Source organism: Sorex araneus, chromosome 5 (assembly GCF_027595985.1).
Source record: "Sorex araneus isolate mSorAra2 chromosome 5, mSorAra2.pri, whole genome shotgun sequence".
Taxonomy (NCBI): domain Eukaryota; kingdom Metazoa; phylum Chordata; class Mammalia; order Eulipotyphla; family Soricidae; genus Sorex; species Sorex araneus.
Window position 1 is genome coordinate 50,398,298 of NC_073306.1, and position 23,686 is coordinate 50,421,983.

The 23,686-nt window shown below is 49.2% G+C and overlaps 1 protein-coding gene across 1 annotated transcript in view; it reads right to left on the bottom strand.

Moving 5' to 3' along the window:
* GRHL3 (grainyhead like transcription factor 3) overlaps positions 1-22,835 on the bottom strand; it is a 33,736-nt gene extending 10,901 nt beyond the window's left edge. Inside the window, exons 1-10 of the mRNA XM_004603446.3 lie at positions 22,801-22,835; positions 10,391-10,577; positions 7,829-7,890; positions 6,140-6,485; positions 5,822-5,895; positions 4,923-5,076; positions 4,594-4,705; positions 3,219-3,313; positions 619-777; positions 33-111 (exon numbers count right to left, since the gene is read on the bottom strand). Of these exons, the coding sequence (XP_004603503.1) occupies positions 33-111; positions 619-777; positions 3,219-3,313; positions 4,594-4,705; positions 4,923-5,076; positions 5,822-5,895; positions 6,140-6,485; positions 7,829-7,890; positions 10,391-10,577; positions 22,801-22,817 (1,285 nt within the window). The 5' untranslated portion in view covers positions 22,818-22,835. The remainder of the gene's footprint in view (positions 1-32; positions 112-618; positions 778-3,218; positions 3,314-4,593; positions 4,706-4,922; positions 5,077-5,821; positions 5,896-6,139; positions 6,486-7,828; positions 7,891-10,390; positions 10,578-22,800) is intronic.
* Positions 22,836-23,686: the final 851 nt, after the last annotated feature.

The window sequence follows — 23,686 nt, forward strand, 5'->3', positions numbered from 1 at the left end:
CCTTTATGCCACCCAGTCCAGTCCCCACTGACCACTGCTGCTAGAGTCTGGGCATTTGACCTTCCTCCGGAATTGCTTCCGCTCATCATCCCGCATCTTTCTCTCAGCTCCCTATAGGAGAGAAAGGAAAGGGGTCAACGAGGGTTTTAAAAAGATCTGGCTGCTTCGCATATTAGTTTGTGTTTTCTTCCCAGAGGGGACCAGGAAATGGGAGGGGAGCAGGGCCTGTCCCACCCCACCCAGCCCTCATCAGAATAGGCCAATAGGGAGAGAAAGACTAAGAAAGCAACTGAGATGGAGAGATGGGGAGGGGTGAAAAGGGGGAGAAGAGAGAAGAGAAGAGACAGAGTTAGGGAGAGCAGAGAAAGAGAAATGTGTTAAAGGTGGACATGGAGAAAAATGAGAGATGATTTATAAGCCCTAGTAAGAGCTGATCAGAGATGAGTGATGAGAGAGGCAGAAAAGCACAAAGATGTACGTAAGAGAGGCTAGCTCACAGAGGACAGAGGCTGGCGAGAGCAAGAAATGGGAAGTGGCTAAGGGGGCTTCGTAGGTTTGGGTTCTGGGGTGCAGGCCCTCCCCCTCCCAAGAACCAGCAGGGGGCCTGACCCCAGCCACCTTGTCACAGAAGATCTTGATCTGGCAGACAGCGCGGTGTACCAGGCGCTCGGTGCCTGAGCCACAGTCATAGGTATCAATCTGTAGGTTGAGGGGGACGCCCTTCACCCCCTTCTGTGAGGAGAAGTCTGTGCTGAGGCAGTTGACGCCAATAAACACCTGCAGATGGAGGAGAAGCTGGAGAAACAGGCTGCACAGCCACCAGCCTTGCTCTCCTCAGCACCCCGTTCACTGTTCCTGCTCCAAGCCTGGAGGGCACCCCTAACTCACAACACACTGAAGTCAGTCATGCAAAGTGGCAGGGCTGGGTGGGACCCAGTTGGGACGATCCTCCATCACTGGGTGACAGGACTTCCCCCCAGCACCCCAGCCTTGTCCCGCTGCTGGCTCGCTGAGGGCAGCCCGCAGGAACAAGACCCAAGAAGGAGGAGGGACCACAGGGGATCAAATCCCTGCCTCATTTCCCTGCAGACCAGTGGGGTAGGGAATACGGAGCCAAATCCCCAAATCATCTAAACTCCAGGGTCAGAGACCACCAAGGGTGAGACACCATCCCTCTGCACCCCTAACCAAGAGCTTCACCAGTCTCCACCACAAGGGTCACCCCCATTTTATAGCTGAGGAAATGGGGGCTCTGCACAGTGACGTGACTTTCTAACGTTTCCACAAGGAGTCAGGCAGGGTGCAGTGTGTGGAAGAAGCTTGGGATGGAGAGACCAGACTTGAGGTGGGAGCTGGGCCCTTCCACTCACTAACCATGTGCTGTAAGACCCTTAACCTCACAAAACCTCTATTTCCTGACGTGCAAAACAGAGAGAATCAAGCTGTGTGGCTGCGTGGGGCACCAGGCACCGGAGGGTCCTGGCAAGGTGTGAGGCTGGCTGCATTGGGACTGTGGTGAGCCGGGCAGCTGGAGCCTCAGCTGGTGGCACCGGGCTGAGTCTCCACTGAGCGTCTCCTCCAAGCTCCCTAGGTCCCTGTCTACCTGCTGAGCCCCACCAGGCCTGCCAGGGTTCCACCCACCCCAGCTGTTCTTTGCGACATTTCCCTTGGAAATGAATGACCCTGACCTGATCAGCAAGGGGGGGGGGATGGTACCTGAGAAACCCCCTCTTCTTCCCCTGCCGGCTGTGGGGGGCCAGGCCCCTGGGCACATGCCAGACATACCTCCCCCTCAGCCAGCTCAGCCTTAACGCAGCCCCCACCCAGTTCACTTCTGAGAAAGTTCCAAGCCTGGGGGCTTAAGAGACTGTGAGAAAATTGCAACCGAAACCCACCTCTCCCTTCCCACGAAACTCCTTACCCACCTCCCTGAGCTGGAGGCCCCCCCCAGACCCCGCTCCTCCTCCAGCCCCTAGCGTCTGTTTGAAAAATAATAATAATAATTTCTTGCCTTTGTGTTTTCGGGGCCCCTTCACCTATATTTTCACAAGGTAGCTTGGACCACCCCCAGAGGTAGGCAGGGAGATGGGAATAAGCTGCCCAGCGTTGCCAGACCGGAAATGCCCTTGAGACACAGACTCAACCTTGTTCTGACAGGACAAGCTTGACCCAGATGCTCCACAAGAGCCCCTCTCACAATGCCAGAAAAACTAAGACAGAGAAACCCAGAAGTGCGAGTTCAAGACTGGCCTCGAGCACGAAGGCTTGGAGGCTCAGTTTAGAGTCTTAACAGGCTTAGTCACTGGTCTGAAAGAAGCCACCAGAGGCTCCAGATCTCGAGCCTTCCTGACAGGCCTGGCACTGCGCCCGTCTCTCAGACATGCGTAATCTCGTGTGATCTTTACCATAACCCCCGACAATAGGTAGTTGTTCCTTTTCTAGGGGCTCAAGAGCGAGGTGGCTGGATTTTAACCTTTAGATAACAAACTCCAAAACGCGTTTTGTTGCAGCATCACACGGGCCTGGCACACGTGATCTGGCACAGGCTCAGGATCCCTCCAGAATCAGGGATGAATAGCTGTTGGCATCTATGTACCAGGCTGAGCTTGGCCTTTAATCTGATCCTCACGGGAGCTTATTAATCAGAAGGCCGGAGAGACAGTACAGTTGACCCCAGTTCTATCCTGGAACCCCATATGGTTGTCTCAGCCCTGCCAGGAGTAAGCCTTGAACACCATCAGGTGTGACTCCCCCAAACAAACAAAACCTATACATCAGTGCTATGGTTCTACCCTAATTTTTTATTGTGTGATATTGCGGTCACACTAGGCAGTGTTCAGGGCCTATTCCCTTCTCTGTATTTGGGGTTTGCTTGGGATACTTGGAGGACTACATAGGGCAGGCATGGAATTTGGGGCTTCCACATGCAAAGCATGTGCTCAGCCCACTGAGCTCAGCTCTCTGACCCCAGCCTATACCCATTTTACAGTCCAGAAAAGTGAGGTTCGGAAGGACTGAGATACTCATCTAGCATTAGAGCTGGGAGCAGGCTCAGTCATCGGCTTTGGAGTTTGCTTCTCCCCTATACCGTGCCCTGTACCTGCACTTAGGACCTCACCAAAGGAGAGGCCCTGGGTCTAGTGGCAAACAAGCCTTGTTCCCAGGCTGGGGGACTTTGAGGTGGCCCAGCCCCATACCAGCCATACCCCAGCACTGACCTTGGCCTCCTCTTGGACATTCCACACGAAGGACAGCGCATTGTAGGCCACCTCCTCAATGTGCTGTACAGTGTTGAAGTTCTCTTTGCAATCCGCTGAAACCACAGGTGAGGAGAATCAGGAGGGAAGGAGCTACTGCACTGTGCGGGGCCACATTTAGGTGCAGGGAGTTGCACCTTCTTAGAGAATCACACTTCAGTCCAAAGAGAAAGTTGCTTAGTATGCCCTGATTGCAGGGGGTGAAGGGGGCGGGGGGGGGGGGGGGCGCCGGGGACTGGGGACCAGTCTGAGCTGTAGATTCACCCAATCCCCAGAAGGAATCTCTAGATATGGTATCCAGGCCTAGGTTCTTAGCTTTCTGGTGTGGAAGTTACACTCTTCATTGAGATGGGGACTTAAACCTCTCCCAGCTAAAGCAACACTCGTAATAGCCACAGCAGTAACTGTGGCAGTAATGAAAGTACTAGTATCTGCACTACTGATATTGAGCTATTGAACTAATATTAAATTATATGGAATGAATGTTGAACTATGTTAACATAAAGATTAAACTGTGTAGAATAAATGAATGTGGGATAAGTGGTAGTATTATTACCATGCACCGAAATTATACAATACAGTAAACCCATGGCTTGTCCTCCCACTGACACTGAGTATTGAGCATACACATGAGGAAGTGAAGTTCAAGAAGTTTGGTCATTTCCCAGAGAAACACAGTTAATTAAAAGGTGGAGCAAGAACTGAGCTCCTATACCCATGCTCTGAATCACTGTTATCTGGTGTCTGAGAGAAGTCACTTAATTGTCCTTATTGGTAAAGTTCTCCAGGCACTGTGTGACAGGCAGGGGAGCTGACCTCAGTTCAATCAATGATGGAAGAAATTGAGACTCAGGTAGCAGAGGTAAGGGGGGTCACAGTCAGGAAGAAAATGACAGAGCCAGGACCTGCAGCCCCAAGGATGTGCCAACCTGTCTGAGGGCTGGGCTTGAGAAGACAACACACACAAAGGCCATCCCTGACCCCAGTGTTTAAAGACCCCGAGGGTTCCAGGTCCTAAAGAGGAATGGCCCTGGCACAGTGCTCTATTTTCCGAATCACAAACTGTCTACACTGGTGACACAGGCATCTGTCTCACTCAGCCCGGACCCTGAAGGGATAAGCCATCAGCATCTAGGGGCCTATTTATCTGACACGATATCTGACCTGGAGGCAGGAGCTGGAGGGGAGGAAGAAGTTATAAGCAAGGAAGGCCTGATTGTGTGTGTGTGTGTGTGTGTGTGTGTGTGTGTGTGTGTGAGAGAGAGAGAGAGAGAGAGAGAAAGAGAGAGAGAGGAGAGAGAGGAATAACTGGACAGAGACTTAGGGAGATTCTTACCCACATCAATGACCCGCTGCTTGGCAGTGGGTTGCCGGGAATGCCAATGCTTCCAGAAACGCAGCTGTTCTATAGGGACCTTCTCGTTGTCGAAGACGACCATCACCACACTCTGTAAGCACAGTGGCTGCTGTGACCCCAGCCTCGAGAGAGACCTAGGCAGTCCCAATCCTTTCCTAGACTCTGGGTCCAGAGTGCCACCCTTCAGTCTCATTTGCCCCCATTCCAGCAATGGAAAGCTTCTACCAGCACCCCACCCCAGGGGTTCCGACGTGTGGGGCAGTCCTGTTCATCCCACCCCCTCCCCATCTGCTCCAGGCCCAACGCACCTTGACTTTGTTGGAGGACAAGGCAAGGCCTTTGCCGCCTGCTGGGGTGCGCAGGGTGACGGGGTAGAATTGACCTTTGTTGAGGTAAGCCATGGGCGACTCGCCAGATTTGATGTGGATGGCTTTGGGGGAGCCCAGGGTATACTCAAAATCACTGCAGGGAGGAGGGAGAGGACAGTGAAGCTGGGATCCCCAATAGGAGTATCTCAGGGGCAAGAGCCTATTACAGCCTTTCTGGGTGACCTCGAAAATCACTCAACTTCTCTGGGTCTCTGCTTTGGGGATTTCTGCCTAATGATTTCATTGCACCACAATTATACTGAACAACAGAAACCAGAGTGACCCTGAAAAGGTGACAAAACCACTAGGGGTAGGGGACTGAGGGCAATAGAAAATCACTTTTGTTTTGGGGCATACCCGGCAATGTTCAGGGTTTACTCTTGGCTCTCACGCAGAAATTACTCCTGGCAGTGCTTGGGGGGACCATATGGGGTGCTGGGGATTGAACCCGGGTGGGCTGCGTGCAAGGCAAGCACCTTACCCACTGTGCTACAACTCCATCACAACCCAGGGAAGGGATACAGAAATTTCTCTTTTCAAGGCCAGGGAGAGAACTCAATGCGCTGAGCACAGGCTTTACCTGCTGGAGGCTCAGGCTCAGTGCCCAGCACTGCATGGTCCTGCAAGCACTGAACTGGAAGTAATCCCCGAGCACCTCCAGATGTGACCCCAAACAATAAATAAAAACAAATAAAGAACTAGTTTCCTTCTCTTATTATAAAAGAGCCCCCAAACCTCCCTGTTTATCCACTTTGTCTCCCAGGGTTCACTGGCAGTGTCTGTCCTTAATCAGTTCTTTACCACTCCCTTGGGGGCCACTCAGGTAACCCCTGAGTTACCTTTTGGGGCTGGGATAATCCTCTGGGCACGGGGGTTCCGGAGATGCTTTCAGGATATCTGGGAAGAGTAGTGACTGCAGAGAAACACAATGCAGAGACAATGAAGGGCCATGCTCAGGCAACTCTGGCCTTAGCTGCAGGCCACGAGGCTCCACGGTCCAGACTGCATCCAGCCTGACTGCAATGTGGCAGCCCAGCTCAGGCCTAGGTCTTTCTCCCACAGATTCCCCAGGCCATGACCTCTTCACATCTTCTCTCCTCCTGCACACGCTCTCACGTGCCCAGAGATGCGTGGGGGCTGTGGGGGACGGGTCTCACCTCCTGTGCGTCATCTTTGAAGGTGCTGTCTGGCTGCCAGCGCTGAGTGGGCGGCACTCCGTGAATGCTCTCAAACAAGGAGTTGAGGGAGCCATTGTCATACACGTCACTGGTGGGCAGAAGGTAGCTGTCCACGGAGCCAGCTTCCAACTTGCTGGGACCCGGCGGGAGGGGGGCCACCTTGCCCTGAGAGGGCACAGCCCCCTCCAAGCTCATCAGGTTATTCTTCTTGAGCACATCTGGGTATTCTGGGGTGGCTGACACATTCTCGGTCAGGAATTTCATGAGATGTGTGGGGCTTTCAAGGGGGGAGAGGTCCATCTCATAGTCCATGCCGTGGTAGTACCTGGAGAGAGGTGAGGCAGTGGGTCTCCTCTCTGATCTTCGTATCAACACACTGACCTTTCATCCTATGCCATGGCAGGGCCTCCCGGTTCATGAGCAAGACACACAGCCAGCCAAAGTGCCACAGGAAGGAGCAGGGAAGGTGTCAGCAATGACCAAGCTCAGGCCCAGGGTCACATTACCTGTGACAATACTTGACCATTTAAAATATATATCTGTCTTAGCCAGGGTCAGATCTCAAATATAAACAGCTAAATTATAGAGATCAAGGGAGTATGTCTGCAAGTAGTTGATATAATTTTCAAGGAGGCTACCCGCTGTGCAGTGCTTATGGTCATTCTGAGAGGAGCATGAGAACCTCTGTAGTGACTGGATCAAATCTAGGGTTTCTGCAAAGTTTTGAGAAAGGTCCCATACCAAAGCCTGGAGAAAGCCCGAGAGAGCTGCAGGCATGTCAGTGCCTGCTTCTACTGGCATTTTGTCTTAATCCTGCCTTGGTTGATTTTCCCAAGGGCAGAGAGGAGCTCAGAAAGCTCCCAGGCCCTACCCAGTGGCAGGAAAGGAGGAGATGGAGGAAGACGGGATGGTCCTTCAAGAACTTGCCTGCCACGTTCATGACCTGAGCTGCTTTCACAGGGGAAGAAACATCAGCGGCCAGAGGCGTGAATACCAGGCAGAGGCCCAAGGGAGTTAGGGAAAGTAGCCAGGGACCTAGGTGGAACAGCCTCAGGCCCAGGTCTCTGTCCCCATGAGAAGCCAAGGAGGAGGGCTTTGGAGCTGGGACAGGAAAGCTGCCCCCAGGGCCTTGCCACTGCTGTGACTTTGAGGTTTATTTGCAGGAAACAATAATCCTGCTTGTAGCTGGTGTGTGTGTGTGTGTGTGTGTGTGTGTGTGTGTGTGTGTGTGTGTGTGTGTGGTAATGATGACGATTTTAAAGTTTCTACTTGATATCATCTGAGGACCCCTATTTTATAAAATACATTAAAAATACCTTTTACAATTATATTCCTATAATCATGAAAGGGTTTATAAGGGTTTCTCTCACAGTGATTCCATTAAACATTAAAAAATGAAATAAAATAAAAACAGTCATTGGTAGCACTGGCGTAGCACTATTGACAACGACAGTGCTACGACAGTGCTACCAATGACTGTTTTTATTTTATTTTATTTTGTATTTTTATTTTATTTTATTTTTAATTGGTAACATCAAAAAAAGAAAAAAAGATACTTGAGTACTTTCATTGGCCCCCTAAAAGAATCCTGTGCCCAGTGACTAAGGAGGCTCAAGGTGGACAGGAGGAAAGGAAAAAAAGGGCAGAGAGGTGGAGGGTGCAGCTCACCTCTTTCCTTGGTCGTTCCGGCCTCCTGTGCTGGAGGACAGTATCCGCTTCTCCTTGGGGCCCTGGGGAGAAGAAGGAAGATTTCATGCATGGCTCTTGGGTCAGAGCTGGCTGTGGTAGGAGCTTTTATCCCTGCCTGCAGACTTGATGAGGCAGATAAGCCATGTGGGTCCCTGGGAGAAATGACCAGTCTTTGAATTGGCAGGAGCTTTAGCCATTATTTAATCTCAGCACCCAAGTGAAGAAAGAGTGCAAAGGAGAATCCCAAGATTATTAGCAATGAGGAATTGCGGAATCTGGAGTCACACAGGCCTGGGTTAAGTTCTAGTTACAGAGAGGTGGAATTTTGGTTAAAAAAAAAAAATAATCTTTCAGAAACTTAGTATCTTTATAGGCCAAATAGGGGTCTAAACACCTAGGTCAAGCTACTAAGGAGAGTTTTGTTTTATAATAATGTATCTTCTTTGCAAAAGCTCCTAACAAAGGGTGTTCCTGCGTTCTCTAACTCAGTATCATTCTGCGATATCTACTAAGGTTATTCCCACTCTAAAGATAAGGAAATGGAAATCCAAGGCTCTGTGGTCTTAGTGGTTAGAAATAAGGACTCTGAGTCCAGATTTCTTGGGTTTAACTACTAGATCTGTCACTTCTTGGCTGGGTGACGGTGGGCAAATGCTTGAACCTCCCTGGACCTCACTGTCCCCATCTGCAAAGAAGGGATTGATAATAGTGATAACCACCCCAGGGATTATTGTAGGTGCTTAAACCAGCACCTGGAAAACACTATGTAAATGTTGCTGCAGATGATTTTGATTGCAATACTGTTGCAATTTAGAGAGTCTAAATTATTTCCCCCCTTTAAAAAAAATCCAGGACCAGGTCTCCAACATAGCCCACCACCCCCAGTGCCTGGGCTCTTTGCCATAGCCCATGGGGACGCATGCAGGAAGGTGCCTGATAGGAAGGCATAGTAAGCGTCTTTAGGACTATATTTCCTCAAACCACATTGCCACTTCGTGGCCAGACCAGGACTCAATCTCTCAACTGGATGCTCTTTCCATTAAACTGTGTAACTATGCTAACTCTCTACAAGGTGCTCTGAATCCACAGTGTTTGGGGAAGGAAGAGCCAAGTGGGTGTATTTCTCTATAACCACTGCAGGTGTCACCTTCAGAGCCCCGCCCTGCCATTCTGGCTTGGAGAACAGCCTCTCACCCAGAGGAGATGGTGTTGGATCTAATCTTTTGGTTTAACCTCAAGCTGTAAGTTCTGGCTCCTACCACATTCCCAGGCTTAAGCAGCCAATTCAAATTTGTTTACCATTGGCTTGAGCCAAATGCTATCTCTTCTAGAGAGGATCTACCTTGCCAGGATGAGAACCAAAGCCAGAGTTAACTGGGTGGGAGAGGAAAATCTTCTCTTATGGCACTACTTCCCTCACCTGACCTCTGAATTTATACGAAGAGTTGGCCTTCCTCCTTGGAATATGGTAGATAACATGCTTGTTGAACTTGTAAATTTGAGGGCTTGCTCATAAAGGGAATTTAAGTCAATTATGTCAACAATAGACTCCTCATGCTTCCCTCCCCCATTTTTAAATATAAAAAAAGTCTCCTGGACTCCATAATCCATATTATCTGATCCACAGATAGCCAGAGATATTGCTATCATGTGACAATTGAGGCAGAAGGGTAGGAACTGCCTGATGTACTGGGTTAGAAAACATTCAGTGCGAATGTTGGCTGCACTCCATTATCAATAGTTGCCCAGGCACTGGAGGGGGTGGTAATGCCATCTGTGTTTTGCATTTGTGATGACTGGTTTAAACCCACTCATTCAACAGACATGGGAGGCTCTAAATCCTGTTGTCCAAAATTGATAGTCAAGGCCATGCCCTGACAACAATTAGAGTTGTTGTCTATATTGCAGTGAAAACAGGTGGGAAAGGTGGGAAGACTTGAGAGACACTCAGGACATGGAAAGATGGTGTGGTGGGTGGGCTTTGGGAAGAAGCCTGGAGTGACTGGAGCAGGGGAAGCAGCTGTGGCCCAGGAGATGGGATTGTAATACATAGGTGAGGACAGCAGAGTAGGGTGACCAAAAAGATTGGAATGGAAAGAAAATGGCAGATGAGGGAACTGTTGTGGCATGAGTTGGCCAAGGCATTTGCCCCTTCAATCAGTTCACATTGAACATTGTGTGGCAGTCAGTATGGGGTACCTCATAACATAGTAACAATGTTGAAATTGTTCTTGCCCTTTAGAAGTTTGGTCTCATAGGGAAATATACAAATAGATCATCTCTAAGGACAGAGTCAAGGATGGTGATGGTGAAAGCTGATGGTGCCCAGAGGAGGCACAGGAGACCCACGAAAGTCTTGCCCTACTCTCAGTAAATGAATAAGAGAATACCCTGATACCCAAAAGCCTGGTTTAGTGAGGGGCAAGTGTAAAGGCCCAGGCAGACGGACTGAAGGTGACCATGGTGGGCTGTTGAATCATGAGATGTGAAAGCAGAGATACATTCATTCAAAGGGGAACATGTCCTGAAGTGGGGATATACCATGTAGTAATCATAGAGGAAGCTCAGGGCTGCAACGCTGTCATCATCCCCGTTGACTCTCATCATGGCCTTTGTGGCAGCTGTCAAAGGGTTTTCCAAGTAAGTTTTCCAGGCCTCATCCTCATTAGTATAAGGAAACTTCTGGAAGTTGACAGGTTCATTCTTTAGCAGCCTCACAGACCTGAAACTGGAAAGCAAGTAAAGAAGATCTTATTTAGACTAAGAGAAAGCTCTACACATGGGAAACCTAAGACTAATACTCAAGAATTCAGAAAATTGTCAGCCTAGAAAATTTGAAATTGCTCCTTCTACCACCATTGGATAGCATCAGGCAGTGGAAACTACCTGAACTCAGGAACCAACTGCTTCGGTTTAATACCAAATGCTGCCCTGTGGATGCTGTGTACCTGTCATGTAGAAGCTGGGGGCTCTACTTCTTCTATGACTTGGAGACTATAATCCTAAATTTGCAAGGCATGAGAGGATTCAATAAATTCTTTCTTTCATGATTGAGACTTATTCATGGTGAATCTAACAAGGAGGGGGAATTCTGCAAAGAATAAAACCTCCAGCATATAAGCTCAGGAAGTTCTCACCCAGACTATAAATGGTAAGGAAGAATAGGGATCGCTTCAAGTGGGAGGGAGAGCATGGAGAGGCAGAGAGTTGGGCCCGGAGGCCCACAGGCAGAACCCGTATCTGGTAATGACACTGCAGACCAAGTTCATTACAGAGGACCCAAGCAGTGGCTCAGAAGCCAGGAGAAGTATAAGGCAGAAATTGAGTGCTACACTAATAAGCCAAGGTATTTGACCTAAAAGCCATGTCTCAGGGACCCAAAGGAAGGAGATCAAGAAAGGGTTTTCAGAGAAGGAAACTCTTTTAGTTGACAACACTCACCACGAAGGCTTTGTCACTCAGAAATGGGCAAAGAGGAAGTGCATGGAATGGGGATGGGGATGCAGAAAAAAGATGATGAAAGCTGGGGGCCAGAGAGAGAAAAGAGTAGGGCACTTGCCTTGCACTCAGCTGACCAGGCACCACCCATCCCAGCCCTGCTAGGAGTGATTCCTGAGCACGAAGCCAGAAGTAAGCCCTGAGTACTGTTTTGGTGTGACCCCCAGGACAAGATAAAAAATCCAAATAAGATAAAAATAACAGTTAATCTTTAATGACCATAGTGGTACACAGTTTCCTGATGTTTTTTCATTAATTTTTACAATAGCTCACTAAGGTAGGTACCATTTCTATTTTATAGTTGAGAAAATTAAAGCTCAAAAATGCTGAGGAGGTTGCCCAAGATCCCTGACAGTGAGTGAGTGACCCAGGGAAAATGCAGGTTCAAGCAGAATGTTGCTTTAATACAGAATAATTTTCTCCAACTTCAGTTGCATCTAAATGTCCCGGAAGACCTTTTAAAGCACAGATTTCTGGGCCCCACCCCCAGAGTTTCTGACTCAGATCTGAGGTGGCTGGGAATTTGCATTTCTAACAAGTTCTCTGGTAATGCTGAGGCTGACAATTTGGAGACTGTACTTTGGGAATCATTGGGATGGGACATGTTCCTGATCACGAGAACAGGCACAGAGATGGGGAAGTTCCAGCCGTGTTTATTTTAGAGCAGAGAGTGTATCGAGGACAGGGAGTAGGTAAGAAGATAGGATGGCTAGTCTGAGAAAAGAGATCCTCAGAGGGGCTGGAGAGAGGGTACAGCAGGTAAGACGCTTCCATGCAGTCAAACATGGTTCCATCCCCTGCATCCCATATGGGACCTTGAGCAACACCAGGAGTGATTCCTGAACACAGAGTCAGGAGTAACCCCTGAGCAGGGCTGGGTATGGCCCCAAACCAAAACAACAAAAACAAACAAGCAGAAGAGAACCTCAGAAGTGAAGTATGCAGCAATGATGACTGGCCTCCTATCATTTACATGCCACTATCTGGGTGATCCTGAGGGACTCACTCATATTCAGGACATAGGAACAATTCTAGCTGCCATTTACTGTAACATAGAATGCTCTGATTGTTCATGCTGCTCCTTACATGAGCAGTGCAGGGTGCTTCACTGCTTCACTTCACAGATGAAAACGTCTGAGGCTTAAAGAGGATTAAAAAAAAAGAAAAAGAATGTCCAAGATCACCCAGCGAGTCCATGATAACCCCAGACAGGGCTGAAACCCAGGCTTGCTGAGCCCCAGAGCCCCAGTGTTTTCCTGTGCGCCACATGCTTTCCCATAATTGCAAGGGGGTCCATCCTTACAGCAGCAGAAACAGGCTTTCATGGTCAAATTTCAAACAGATGGGGCTGGAGAGATAGAAAAGTGAGTAAGGCACTGGCTTTGCACATAGATGTCGCTGGGTTCAACCTCCTGCACCCCACATGGATGCCAGAAGTGATCCCTGAATGCAGAGTCTGAAGTAAGCCCTGAGCACCACTGGGTGTGGCCCCCAAACAAAAACAAACAAACAAGCAAATAAAATTTCAGGAAGTTGGTGAGCAAGGAGATCCCTCACAAGTCAGACCACAGTAAATGGCCTTCGTTGCCTGCAGCTCCAGCAGGACATCCTCAGACACAGAGTCTAGAAACAGCAGTCAGGCCCCACCCAGGCAGAGAGTGGGTGGCACTTTCCTGGGGGGTTATCCAGGTGCCACATCTCCCATCCATCAGGTCCCAGAGTGCGGGGTGCTGGGCCCTGAGAGAAGGGAGGGAACTGTCATACAGGGAAGAAGAATGACAGAAACCTTCCTGTTACAGGGGCATAGAAAAGGAGGCACACCCTGAGTTTCTGCTGCTGTAAATCAAGGACCATGAGATGAACAGGCCAGAAGACAGTTCCCCTGGCTGCCTCTTGAACCTAGCATTAGAGGAATGTGCAGAACAAGCCCCGGGGGCTGCTGCACTTCCCTCAGACACCCAGTCTAAGGGCAAGTCTCAAACCAAGAGAGCCTGGAGAGAAACAAGGAAAGTCTGCTCAATGCTTACCTGTGGGTCTGCTGGGACCTCTGGTGCTTAGCACCATATTTCATTTATAAAAATGAGCCTGGGACCAAAGTGATAATGCAATCAGTAGGTTGTTAGCCTTGCAGGTGGCTGGTTTGGGTTCGATCCCAATATCCCATATGGTTCCCAAGCACCCTCAGGAGTAATTCCCGAGTGTAGAGCCAGGAATAACCCCTGAGCAACACCGAGAGTGGTGCAAACCCAAAAATGAGTCTGATAAAAAGCACCACCATGTAGGATTACAAGCAGTGAGTGTTTACATGGGTGCTTGATACATTTTACTCTGGGCCCAGTTTGGAGTTAGACATTAAGGTTCTATAAAGTGGAATAAGTAAGATACAGTCACTCTTCAAGTTGGTGGCAGAGCTGGACCTAGAGTCCAATTTGCAGACAGGGAGAGTAATCATTATCAGTTTTGGTGATCTGTCAGTTACTTCAAACAAGTTTAGAAGTAAATGGTAGGGGAAAAAGCAATAAAGAACCAAAGAAATGCAATGACTGCTGTTCCCTTGAGTTTTTCTGGCTATCAGGGTCTTGCTCCATTCCATGGGGATCCCAGCTTGATTCCCTGATTCCTTGATTCCAAACTGCTACCACACTTTTAAGTTTATAAGAGACAAACACCATCCCAACTGGTTTTGTGTCATCTCATCTATTCTGCAAAATAGAGCTGAAATATTAGGGAAATTGAGACTCAAACAAGCAAGATTACCAGATCAAGATCACTCAGAAAGTAAGTGGCAGAAGCTCAGTGGAACGTGGGCCAGCTGGACTCTCAAATGAACTTTCAAGTCCTATATAAACAGGTCTCCTTTCCTACACTGGAAATCCCTCTCCTCTGGAATATACCAAACCTATTCTCTGCTATCAGGCAGACATGGATCCTACATACAAGGCAAGGGGGCCTAAAAGAAAGAAAGATGACTCAAAGGGGTTCTCACCAGGAATTGGAGCCCTAGTGTCCTGGCCCCATGCTTTTGCATACTATCGATCGACTTCACATCCCAAGATAAAGCCTTTGCCTCCGAGGAAATCTTTGCTGAAGAAAAGATCAGCATTGATTTGTTTGTCAAATCCAGCAAAGACTTTAGGCTTCTTGTTCTCTTCAAGATTTGGAATTGAAGATTGAGGACCCAGTAAGTGAAAGCTATATAAGGCATTCCAAGAAGGAGTGGGCTCAATTAATGGTGACCGAGAGGCAGGAACAGGCAACTCCCTTCCAATACAGTTACCTTCCCCCGGGTCTCCATGCACTTTTGGTATCTCTGTCCAAGGCAGAGCTCCTTCACTATCAGAAGGCCACAGAGGAATGGGGAAGAAGGTGAAAGAAGAAGACTTGGCCCTGACAGTCTTCTTCATCCCAGGTCTTCACCAGAGCAGAATGCAAAAGAACATGCAATGCCATGGAAGGAAGTAGCAGCAAGGGTCATAGCCCCATGGACTCAGGGACTGTATTTAAGGATAAAGCACTTAGCCCCTCTGAGCCTGTCCTCATCTGTTAGATGGCTCTCTGCAGTGTCTTCTGCATCAGTCAGGGACTGTTCTAGGCACTTGAGAATCAGCCAAAAAATAAAACAGATAAGGCTCTGCTCCCATGGAACTCAGAGTCTAATTGGGGAAGACAGAACATAAACAAGTGGTAAATGAGTTAATTTTAGTTAGTGATAAGTGCTGTGAACACAGCCATGTGATGGAGTCACCAGGGCTGTCTACTTTAGTGTGAGGCTATCTCATGGGTTGTTAGGAGAATTAAGTGCATTAAATAAGAAATGTGCTTAGCCTAGAGCCTGCCAGAGAATAATCACTCAGTAAATAACAGCCATCATCACCATCATCATCCCAGAACCCCCAAATGAGAGTAAAGGGGAGACTCAGCCTGAGGTTCTTAAATTAACACCTTCCCCAAGCCTCCTGTCTGTGAACCAGGTTCTGTGTCAAAAACAAAAAAGAGACAGTGTAATAACCCCTTGCCTTGACTTTCACATTCATTATCTTTCAGAGCCTTCCAACATACGCGATGTGTTATTATCTCTACAGAGCAGGAAATAGACGACAGAGATGTTAGGTGACTTGTTTCAGGGAACTGGCCAAGGGTTACAAAGTGAGGTCTCCTGGGATCTGGCTGAGGAATTAACTATATAGCTATTGACTTTCAAACAAACTATTCATTTCTAAGGAAGGATGTAGAAGAAAGGGTGGGGGTGGGGCAGAACATCAACCAATAGCTCTGGGTGGCATCCATCCATCTAACCAACCAGTCATCACCAAGTTATATTTTCTGCCAGGCCTTGTCCTTGGTGAATAGCACAACAAGATCGTCCCTGTGGTCGTGGAGGCTTCATTTTAGTGACAGCAAGACAGATACAACCGCAAAAGCAAAGAAACAGTTAATACCTGAGAAGAAAACTCTGAAGGAAGAGCAGCAGGGGGACCTCTGACCCTCCTGAACCCTGAGAAGTGACTGGGTGTTGATGGAGAAGGGTGGAGGGAAGAAGTAGCATGAAAGTAGCATGAAGATGGGTGAGGGCAATATCAGACCTTCCAGATGACAGGAGAGGCAGGATGGAAGTCATGAACCTGGGCCAGCTCCCAAAGTGTCCGCCTACTGTGTGCCAGGTGTGAGCCAGGTTCTTTGCATATACTGCCTTGTTTCAAGGAAGACCAGCCCACGGAGGAGGAAACTCAACTCTGAGATTTGATAATCCCTCCTATTTGCATAGAGTATTGTATTTTTCAACGTGCTTCTCATCATTTGTCATCACCTCTGATCCTACAACGCCCCTGTAAGGTAGGAAAGGAAGGTATGACTCTCCCCATTTGAAAGCAGGAAAAACTGAGCTACAGAAAGGGCGACAAGCTTGTCTAAGGCTAGCCAGCTGGTATGTCCATTGACAGCCAGCCTAAAACAGAGGACTCTGGCTTCCAGCAAGGAGAACCTTCCTTCACAAGATGGTTGCCTTTGAGCCTCTGTATCCTGGCTTCTTCATTGGCAGACAGTGAGATATACGATCAAGAGAGAAGAATTGAGGAAGCCTGTCTAATAGGCCTCACTTCCGGAGGCCTCCTGTCCCCAGCCTGGGGGGATATGCAAACTGCCAGCCTTTCCCCAGCTGTTCACTCTGGGCCCACGGGGAGGTGTGGTGCCAGCTGCTCCATGCCCAGTCAGACTCTTAGTCTCCTGACTTCATCATGCATCATTCTGAGCACCAAGACAGAGGAAGCCTAGAATGAGGCTAGTATAGTTTCACCCCAATAAGTCCTTTTGGACTCCAAAGGCTCACTGCTTTCTGGTTGAGTCACTTCAAGTGCCAATGAGATTAAGTTAAAGTGTCAGTCATTCAGTGAGACTTGGCCTCTCACCACTGTTAGAATCCCTACAGTTTGGGGTCAAAGAGATCTTAGACATTCTGTGCTGGAGAGGTGTGACTTGCCTAAGGATATACAGCATAAAGAAGGATTGAGACTCCAGTCTCCCAGCTTCCCATCCAGAACTCCCTTCAATCACGGCCCTATCTCAAAGGCATCTCAGTAATTCAGAGATGAAAAAGTCAGGCCTCTTACTCAATTCTGCAGAAGGTGGAAGAAAACCTCTGAGGGGGTTAGCTTCAGCCCCACCAAAGGAGGTGCCTGGTACAGAATAGATCCAGTGATCTGGGGCCCCCTGCCCTCCAGCCTAACTAGAGTTCCAGGGGCTGCCTGTGCTGGGTGTTGACACTCAGATAGATACACCCAAATACTTGCCAAACCCTGTTGTGAGCCACCCAGCCTCATCAAGGGTGATCAATCACGCTAATTACCCAGAGGGAGGCCCTGCCACAACTGCTCACCCAGGACTCATTTTTTTAGTCAGTCCCATGCAAGGTGTTCCCTGAGCAGGACAGTAAGCTTCAGGGCTCTTCTGCTTGCCAGTGGCCCATCTGGTTTTCTGGAAGCATAGGTTGTGAAATGTGCCTTTTCACATGCTAAGGGCCCTGTTGGGGGCTTCATTAGTAGGTTTGGTGGTGCCTGAAGTGTGTCTCAATGGTAATTCAGTTTGTATGAGGCAATGTGAGCTGGTATGGTTAGGGGTGAGCCCCAGACCTGGCTTTCCTGCTTAAGCTCTGTGCTAACTAGTGGTGTGCCTTAGTTTTCTTATCTGTTGAATAGGGGAAGATGCAAGCACTAACCTCACTGAATAACTGGACAGTTTACCAGCTGCCATTTAGTGGCAAACAATTTCAGTCATTTTATCTTTACAACAACTTTCTGAGGTATGACTGTTAATAATGATCAACACAGTGCAGCATATATTGTTATCATTATTTTTATTCACTTTGTGGGGTAGATCCCAGAAAAAATATATGATAAGTCAGTCTACCTCTACTCCTGTATACGAGACATTGCTTTCTAGTAGAAGATATGTGGAGATTCCCAGAGCAGAGGGAATTCCCAGATAAGAAGGGCAAATGCTGCCAACTTCCTCTCTGGATCCAGGTGGGCAAAATGAAGGCCGTCAAGTTCCAACCAATGCTTCAGTTGCATTTAAATTAATTATGTACAATTTTCTGATGATAACAGAAACTCACTTTCTCTCCTTTGAAAAATTCTTTCCTCTTTTCTCTCTGGCTTTCTCTCTGTCTCTCTCCCCAAATTCTTCTGACTCTCTTCTCTTTCATCCACTTAAGTTTCTAAAGAAGTAAAATTCCATGAAATAACTCCAGGGTATTATGTCCTTCCATTCACTCAATGATTTGTTCACCATTTACCAAGGGTTACAATAACAGTTGCTTTGTGAGGTTGGTGTTACTATCACCATTTACACAGAAGAAATGGACACTTAAGAGGTCAGGAAGCTCATCCAAAAGTCACCCAACTGGGGCTGGAGCGATAGCACAGCAGGTAGGGCATTTGCCTTGCACGAGGCTGACCTGGGTTCGGTTCCCAGCATCCCATATGGTCCCCTGAACACTGCCAGGAGTGATTCCTGAGTGCAGAGCCAGGAGTAACCCCTGTGCATCGCCAGGTGTGACCCAAAAAGAAAAAAAAAATTAACCAACTATCCAGTACCAAAACTCAGCTGATTCAGAAACTATCAGGCAGGTTAGTGGAGACCAATAAAAGTACAGAGTGGAGTTAAAAATTTGCATTTCTAACGATTTCCCAGGTGAGGGTGCTGGTTTGGGAAGCATGATTTGAGCTCACCATTTTAATTTGCGCTTTGGGGGCCATACCTGGCCATGCTCAGAGGCTACTCCTAGCTTTGTGCTCAGGAGTTATTCCTGGCAGTACTGGTGGGGGGGTCGCATATGGGATGCCGGGATTGAATCCAGGGAGGTCGTGTGCCAGGTAAGCACTCTACCCACTTAGGTTGGGGGGGAATGTTATTTCTCCAAAAATAATCCCTATGATATGTGCGCAGACAGAAAATAGTGCCAAGAGGGGCGGGGGGGGTGGGGGTGGGGAGGGCTTTCAGTGAAGAACTTCATTGTCACTGTCATCCCTTGCTCATGGATTTGCTCAAGCGGGCACCAGTAACGTCTCCATTGTGAGACTTGTTGTTATTGTTTTTGGCATGTGGAATATGCCTAGGGTAGCTTGTCAGGTTCTGCCTAGCGGGTGGGATATGGTAGGTTGCAGGGCTCTCTGAGAGGGGCGGAGGAATCGAACCCGGGTTGGCCCTGTGCAAGGCGAACATCCTACCTACCCGCTGCGCTATCGCTCCAGCCTGGTGAAAATCCCATTTCGATCTGGACTCTAGGGTGAGCTCCGTCCCCTCTCTGCAAAACTGGACTCGCATGCCTCGGGGCTTATGGGAGAGTTATGGAGCTGATGTATTCACCGGGCACTGCACCCAGCGTCTGCTGCGGCGCGCGCCCTCCATAAACGCTTGGCTGTTATTTTGGTTTGAGCCGAGGACGAGCTTTCACAGCGAGCGTGCGGCAGACGCTGCGGCCCTGCCTCCCTCCCGTCTGTTTGGTAGACAAGCTTGGCTCCAGGCACCAGCCAGGCAGCCAGAGGGCGCGGGCTGCCCGCGGGGCGCCCGGAGCCTCGGGGAGCGTCGTGCACCCACCGCCGCCGCCGTTAGGGTAGTCGCGGCCTCTCGGCCCAGTCCGCCTGTTTTACAGCCCACGCTTAATGAGGGCTTTTAACTTTTCATTCACCAACAGCGTAACTCCGACTTTTAATAACACACCTTGTGCACGACAAAAATTTGCTCCTGGCAATCATGGTTTCGACCACAAAACCACAGCGGGGAGGCGTTCCTGGTTAACTCTTTCAGCGCTCCAGGCCGTCTGGAGCCCGGCGCTCCGGGAGATCAGATGCAGCAGCGCGGAGGTCGGCGCACGCTGACTGCGGGGTTTCTGGCCCTCCCCCTAGCCCTCCCCGCCACTTGGGGGAGGGAGAAGATTTTAGGCTTGGGGTGGGAGTTTGCCGAGATCGCGGGGCTTCAGAGGGGACTCCTGGCGCGCCTCACTCATTTCCAGCTCTCCTCCTGCAATTTGACCGACCTCCTACTAAGCGCCCATCGGTTTGTCTTCTATTCTAGCCCGCTTCTATTCTAGGGGCAGGACAAGAGCAGCGGGTGCGTTGGACACACAGAGCTTAAGACAAGCCAGGCTTAGCCGACCCAAGATCCCTTGCGAGTGCCCCTACCCTAGGGACAATGGAAAGCCAGGGCTGGAGGCCCTGGAGATGCCAGGCGGAGGCCTCCAGGCTGGTGGACGCTTCCAGCCAGGCGCTGGGCCCGACCACATGAAAGGCTGTGAGCTCCACCTGCCAGCCTCTGGGCGCTGCGTTGCTTTGGCCTCCGTGCTCCCCTGGGCCTGGGCAGCGCGGCCTCCCAGCGGAGGTCCATCACAGGCCTCCCAGCGGAGGTCCATCACAGGGCGCTGTGTTTATGCGGCTCCTTCACTGGACCGGTAGCCCACATATGGGCGGCTCATTCCCTTGCCAGGTGGGTGTTTCTAGTCTGTATTGGACAAGGTGAGGAAACTGAGGACAGGGATTTGTCTCCTCTAGAATTTAGTCAAGATGCCAGTCCGGCCTTTCCCTCTGTGCTGGCAAGAATTGGCTATTCTTTAGGGGCTCTAAAGTCTGTTTTTTTTTTTTTTTTTTTGGGGGGGGGCTAGGGGCATCTGACAGTGCTCAGGGCTTAATCCTGGCTCTGTGCTCAGTGGTCACTCCTGGAGGGGCTTGAGGAAACATACCTGGAACAAAATTGCATGCAAGCCAAGTGCCCTACTCTCTTGGTCCCCAAAAGTGTGCCCTTCAAACTTGGCACTGTTTCTTTGTGGGGAATTCAGCAGCAACACTTTAAAACTACTGGCCTTACACTTTACGTCATTCCCCTCCCCACCCCCCACCTCCAGAGAAGTTGTAGGGGGAATTGGGCCCCCAGGCACTGAGGCTCTGTCATTGTAATCTCAGATGGTGACAATTACTGGCAGGCACTTGTCCCCCCTCCCCCCAACCCACAGCAAAAAGAGGTCTCAAGGGTTTGGAAATCCCACTGCAAACCCAAATCTTTAAGGACACAATAGGAAATCTTCCTGTTCTAACAGGGCAGCTTCTGAGAGTCACCCCTAATCAGAATTAGGTGGAACAGAGTCTCTGATTGTGAATGTGTGTGTGTGTGTGTGTGTGTGTGTATGTGTGATTTTTCAAAGTATGGAAAAATAGAAAAGCAAGATGCTCAGACATTTTCATTTGTTATTTCTATATGAAGCAGCTCTGGTATTATTCGCTTACTTCTTACCAGCCTCTGAGACAATAGTTTATCTCAAGTTGTTGAATTCCCCAATCCCTCCATGAGGGCTGGCGTGATAGCACAGCGGGTAGGGCATTTGCCTTACACACGGCCAACCTGGGCCAACCCGGGTTCGATTCCTCCGTGCCTCTCGGTAGCCCAGCAAGCTACCGAGAGTATCCTGCCTGCACGGCAGAGCTTGGCAAGCTACCCGTGGCATATTCAATATGCCCAAAACAGTAACAACAAGTCTCACAATGGAGACGTTACTGGTGCCCGCTCAAGCAAATCGATGAGCAACAGGACAGCAGTGCTACAGCAGCAGCAGTGCAGTGCTCCATGAGTTAGGTTCTGTGGTTGCTGTAATTTACAGGGCAGGCAATTGGACTCGGAGCAGTGAAATGATTTACCTACGGACACACCACTAATGAGTGGTAGAACTGAGACTCAAACCCCATTGTTGGAAGGCCCCTGCCCTTGCTCTCATTGTGGTCCAATGCTCAACATATTGTCAACTCCAGGGAATTGTGAACCATAGTGATTATGTGATGGACAGAGCTGACCGACACAGGAGCACCCAAGTCCTGGAGAATCTCACCAGAACCATCTTTGTAGTCAGGACCCATTAGCAGCTGGGCTTAAGGTTCAAGTTCATAAAACAATCTATTGGGAGGTAGTCAGGACAAAAATTATTCAACCCTTGTCTCTGCCCACCACTCACCGAAGGTGGCAGGAAGGGAGAATCTATTTTAGAAGCCTGACTCAGTCAGTTCACGGAACCAGGCTAAAGCAGCTCAGAATCCCAGCCTACATCCACCTTCTCTGAGCTCTGAACTCTAAGCAGGTGGTAAAGGTTGGCATCCACCAGTGGGATTTCTGAATCCCAGATGTGGGCGGGAAGGCACCTGTAACCCGCCAGGCAACAGAGATGACCTCACTGAAAACCACATCTCAGGTTCCTGAGCCTTAGAACTGCCTCTGAATAAAATCAACCACATTTTATTGAAAGCATCTTCAGACCTTGACTCTCTGCTAAGCATTTTACAGCCTTTAACTCTTTCAAGAATTCCTACAAAACATTCTTGTGCCCATTTTCTAGATGCGGAAAATACAGCTCAGGTAAATTGCACGATATCCACAATCACACAGCCCACGAGGGTCAGAGCTGGACTTGAACCTGATCAAACTGACCACAAAGGGCATCTATTGAACCACCACACTGCATTCTCCCCACCTGGGACTGCTCCAGCCCAACAAGTCCCTTTAAAGAAACCCAACCCTCTATTTAAGACAGCTCTTAGAACCACCTCAGAGAAGTTCCCTTTGACATGACAACAGTAAGCCTAAATAGGAGTGGGACTGTCTGGTTTCCCCAGCCCCTTCAGAGAGGATCAGAAACTAATGCCAAAGTCCTCATAGTTTCAGTCCCATGTTTCTGTACCTGGCTCGAAACTGCTCAACAGGGAGAGAAAGGGAAAAAAACTACTTTCCCAGGGAAACACTCAGCACTAGCCTGAGACGGGGCTTGCCTTGACACGCCAAAGCGAGACCGTCAGCCCATTCATTTACCCTTACAAATTGCTCTGTGAATCCTGGCGCCGGCCTCCCCGTTCTTCCCTCTTCTGGAAACCCCATCCAGCCTCTGCTCAGCGAGCTCCAGGCATCCGCTGATGTTTACTCACTCAAGTTCATTCGACATCTTCCTGCTCCCAGGCTCCCAGGCTCCCAGGCTCCCAGGCTCCAAGGCTTCTGCTGACCGGTCGGCTCTAATTCTCCCCTGACACAGACATTCCCTGCCCAGGGAAGTGTTTGATTTATGTTGAGGTTTGAGTGTCGGGATTTTGCTGACAGGTAGGTTCCCGACAGTGCTGGCGCTGATTGGCTGTGGGTACAGGTGCCGGAGACAGCAGGTATACCTCAACAGGTGCAGCTGTTAACTCTTGGCCTGCCGAGTTGGGGGTGGAGCCATGGGGGGCCGGAGGGGTGGAGCTGGCCAATTCCTTCCTTGATGAGGGGGTGGGGGGTGGAGAGGAGGGAGGAGGGAGGGAGGGAGCAAAAAAAAAATGTTGGAAAGAAGATAGGTAGAGGAAAAGTACAGGGACAAACAGATACTTGGCTAAAAGAAATTCTGATTCCTGTTTGTTGGCTAGTATTCTGGACACCCGGGAACATTTCCCCTGCCATTCTTTTGCTCCTTCTTCAACCCTTCAAATTCTTCATACCCATGGGGAAATTCTCCAAAGATGAAATAGCTCTTCCCATAGGGGGGCTCTGAATAGATTCCTTTTATAAAGGGTTCCTCCCCACAAAGACAACCTTATTTCTGAGTAAACTTTTATAATTATTCAAGTGATTTCTTTGATTCTCAGAGTAACCATCTGTAGCAGAAATTATCTTCCTCCTGTTTCTCCCAGGCACACACATTTAAACACTTTATGGGTGAAGAAATAGAGGCCAGCGAGGTAAAGTGACTTGCTCAAGGGCACAAACTAGTGAGGGACAGGCTACTGAATTCGCAGCCGTCTCATCCCTGTTCCGGCTATCTCTTACGCTGCTTAGTGGTCTCGA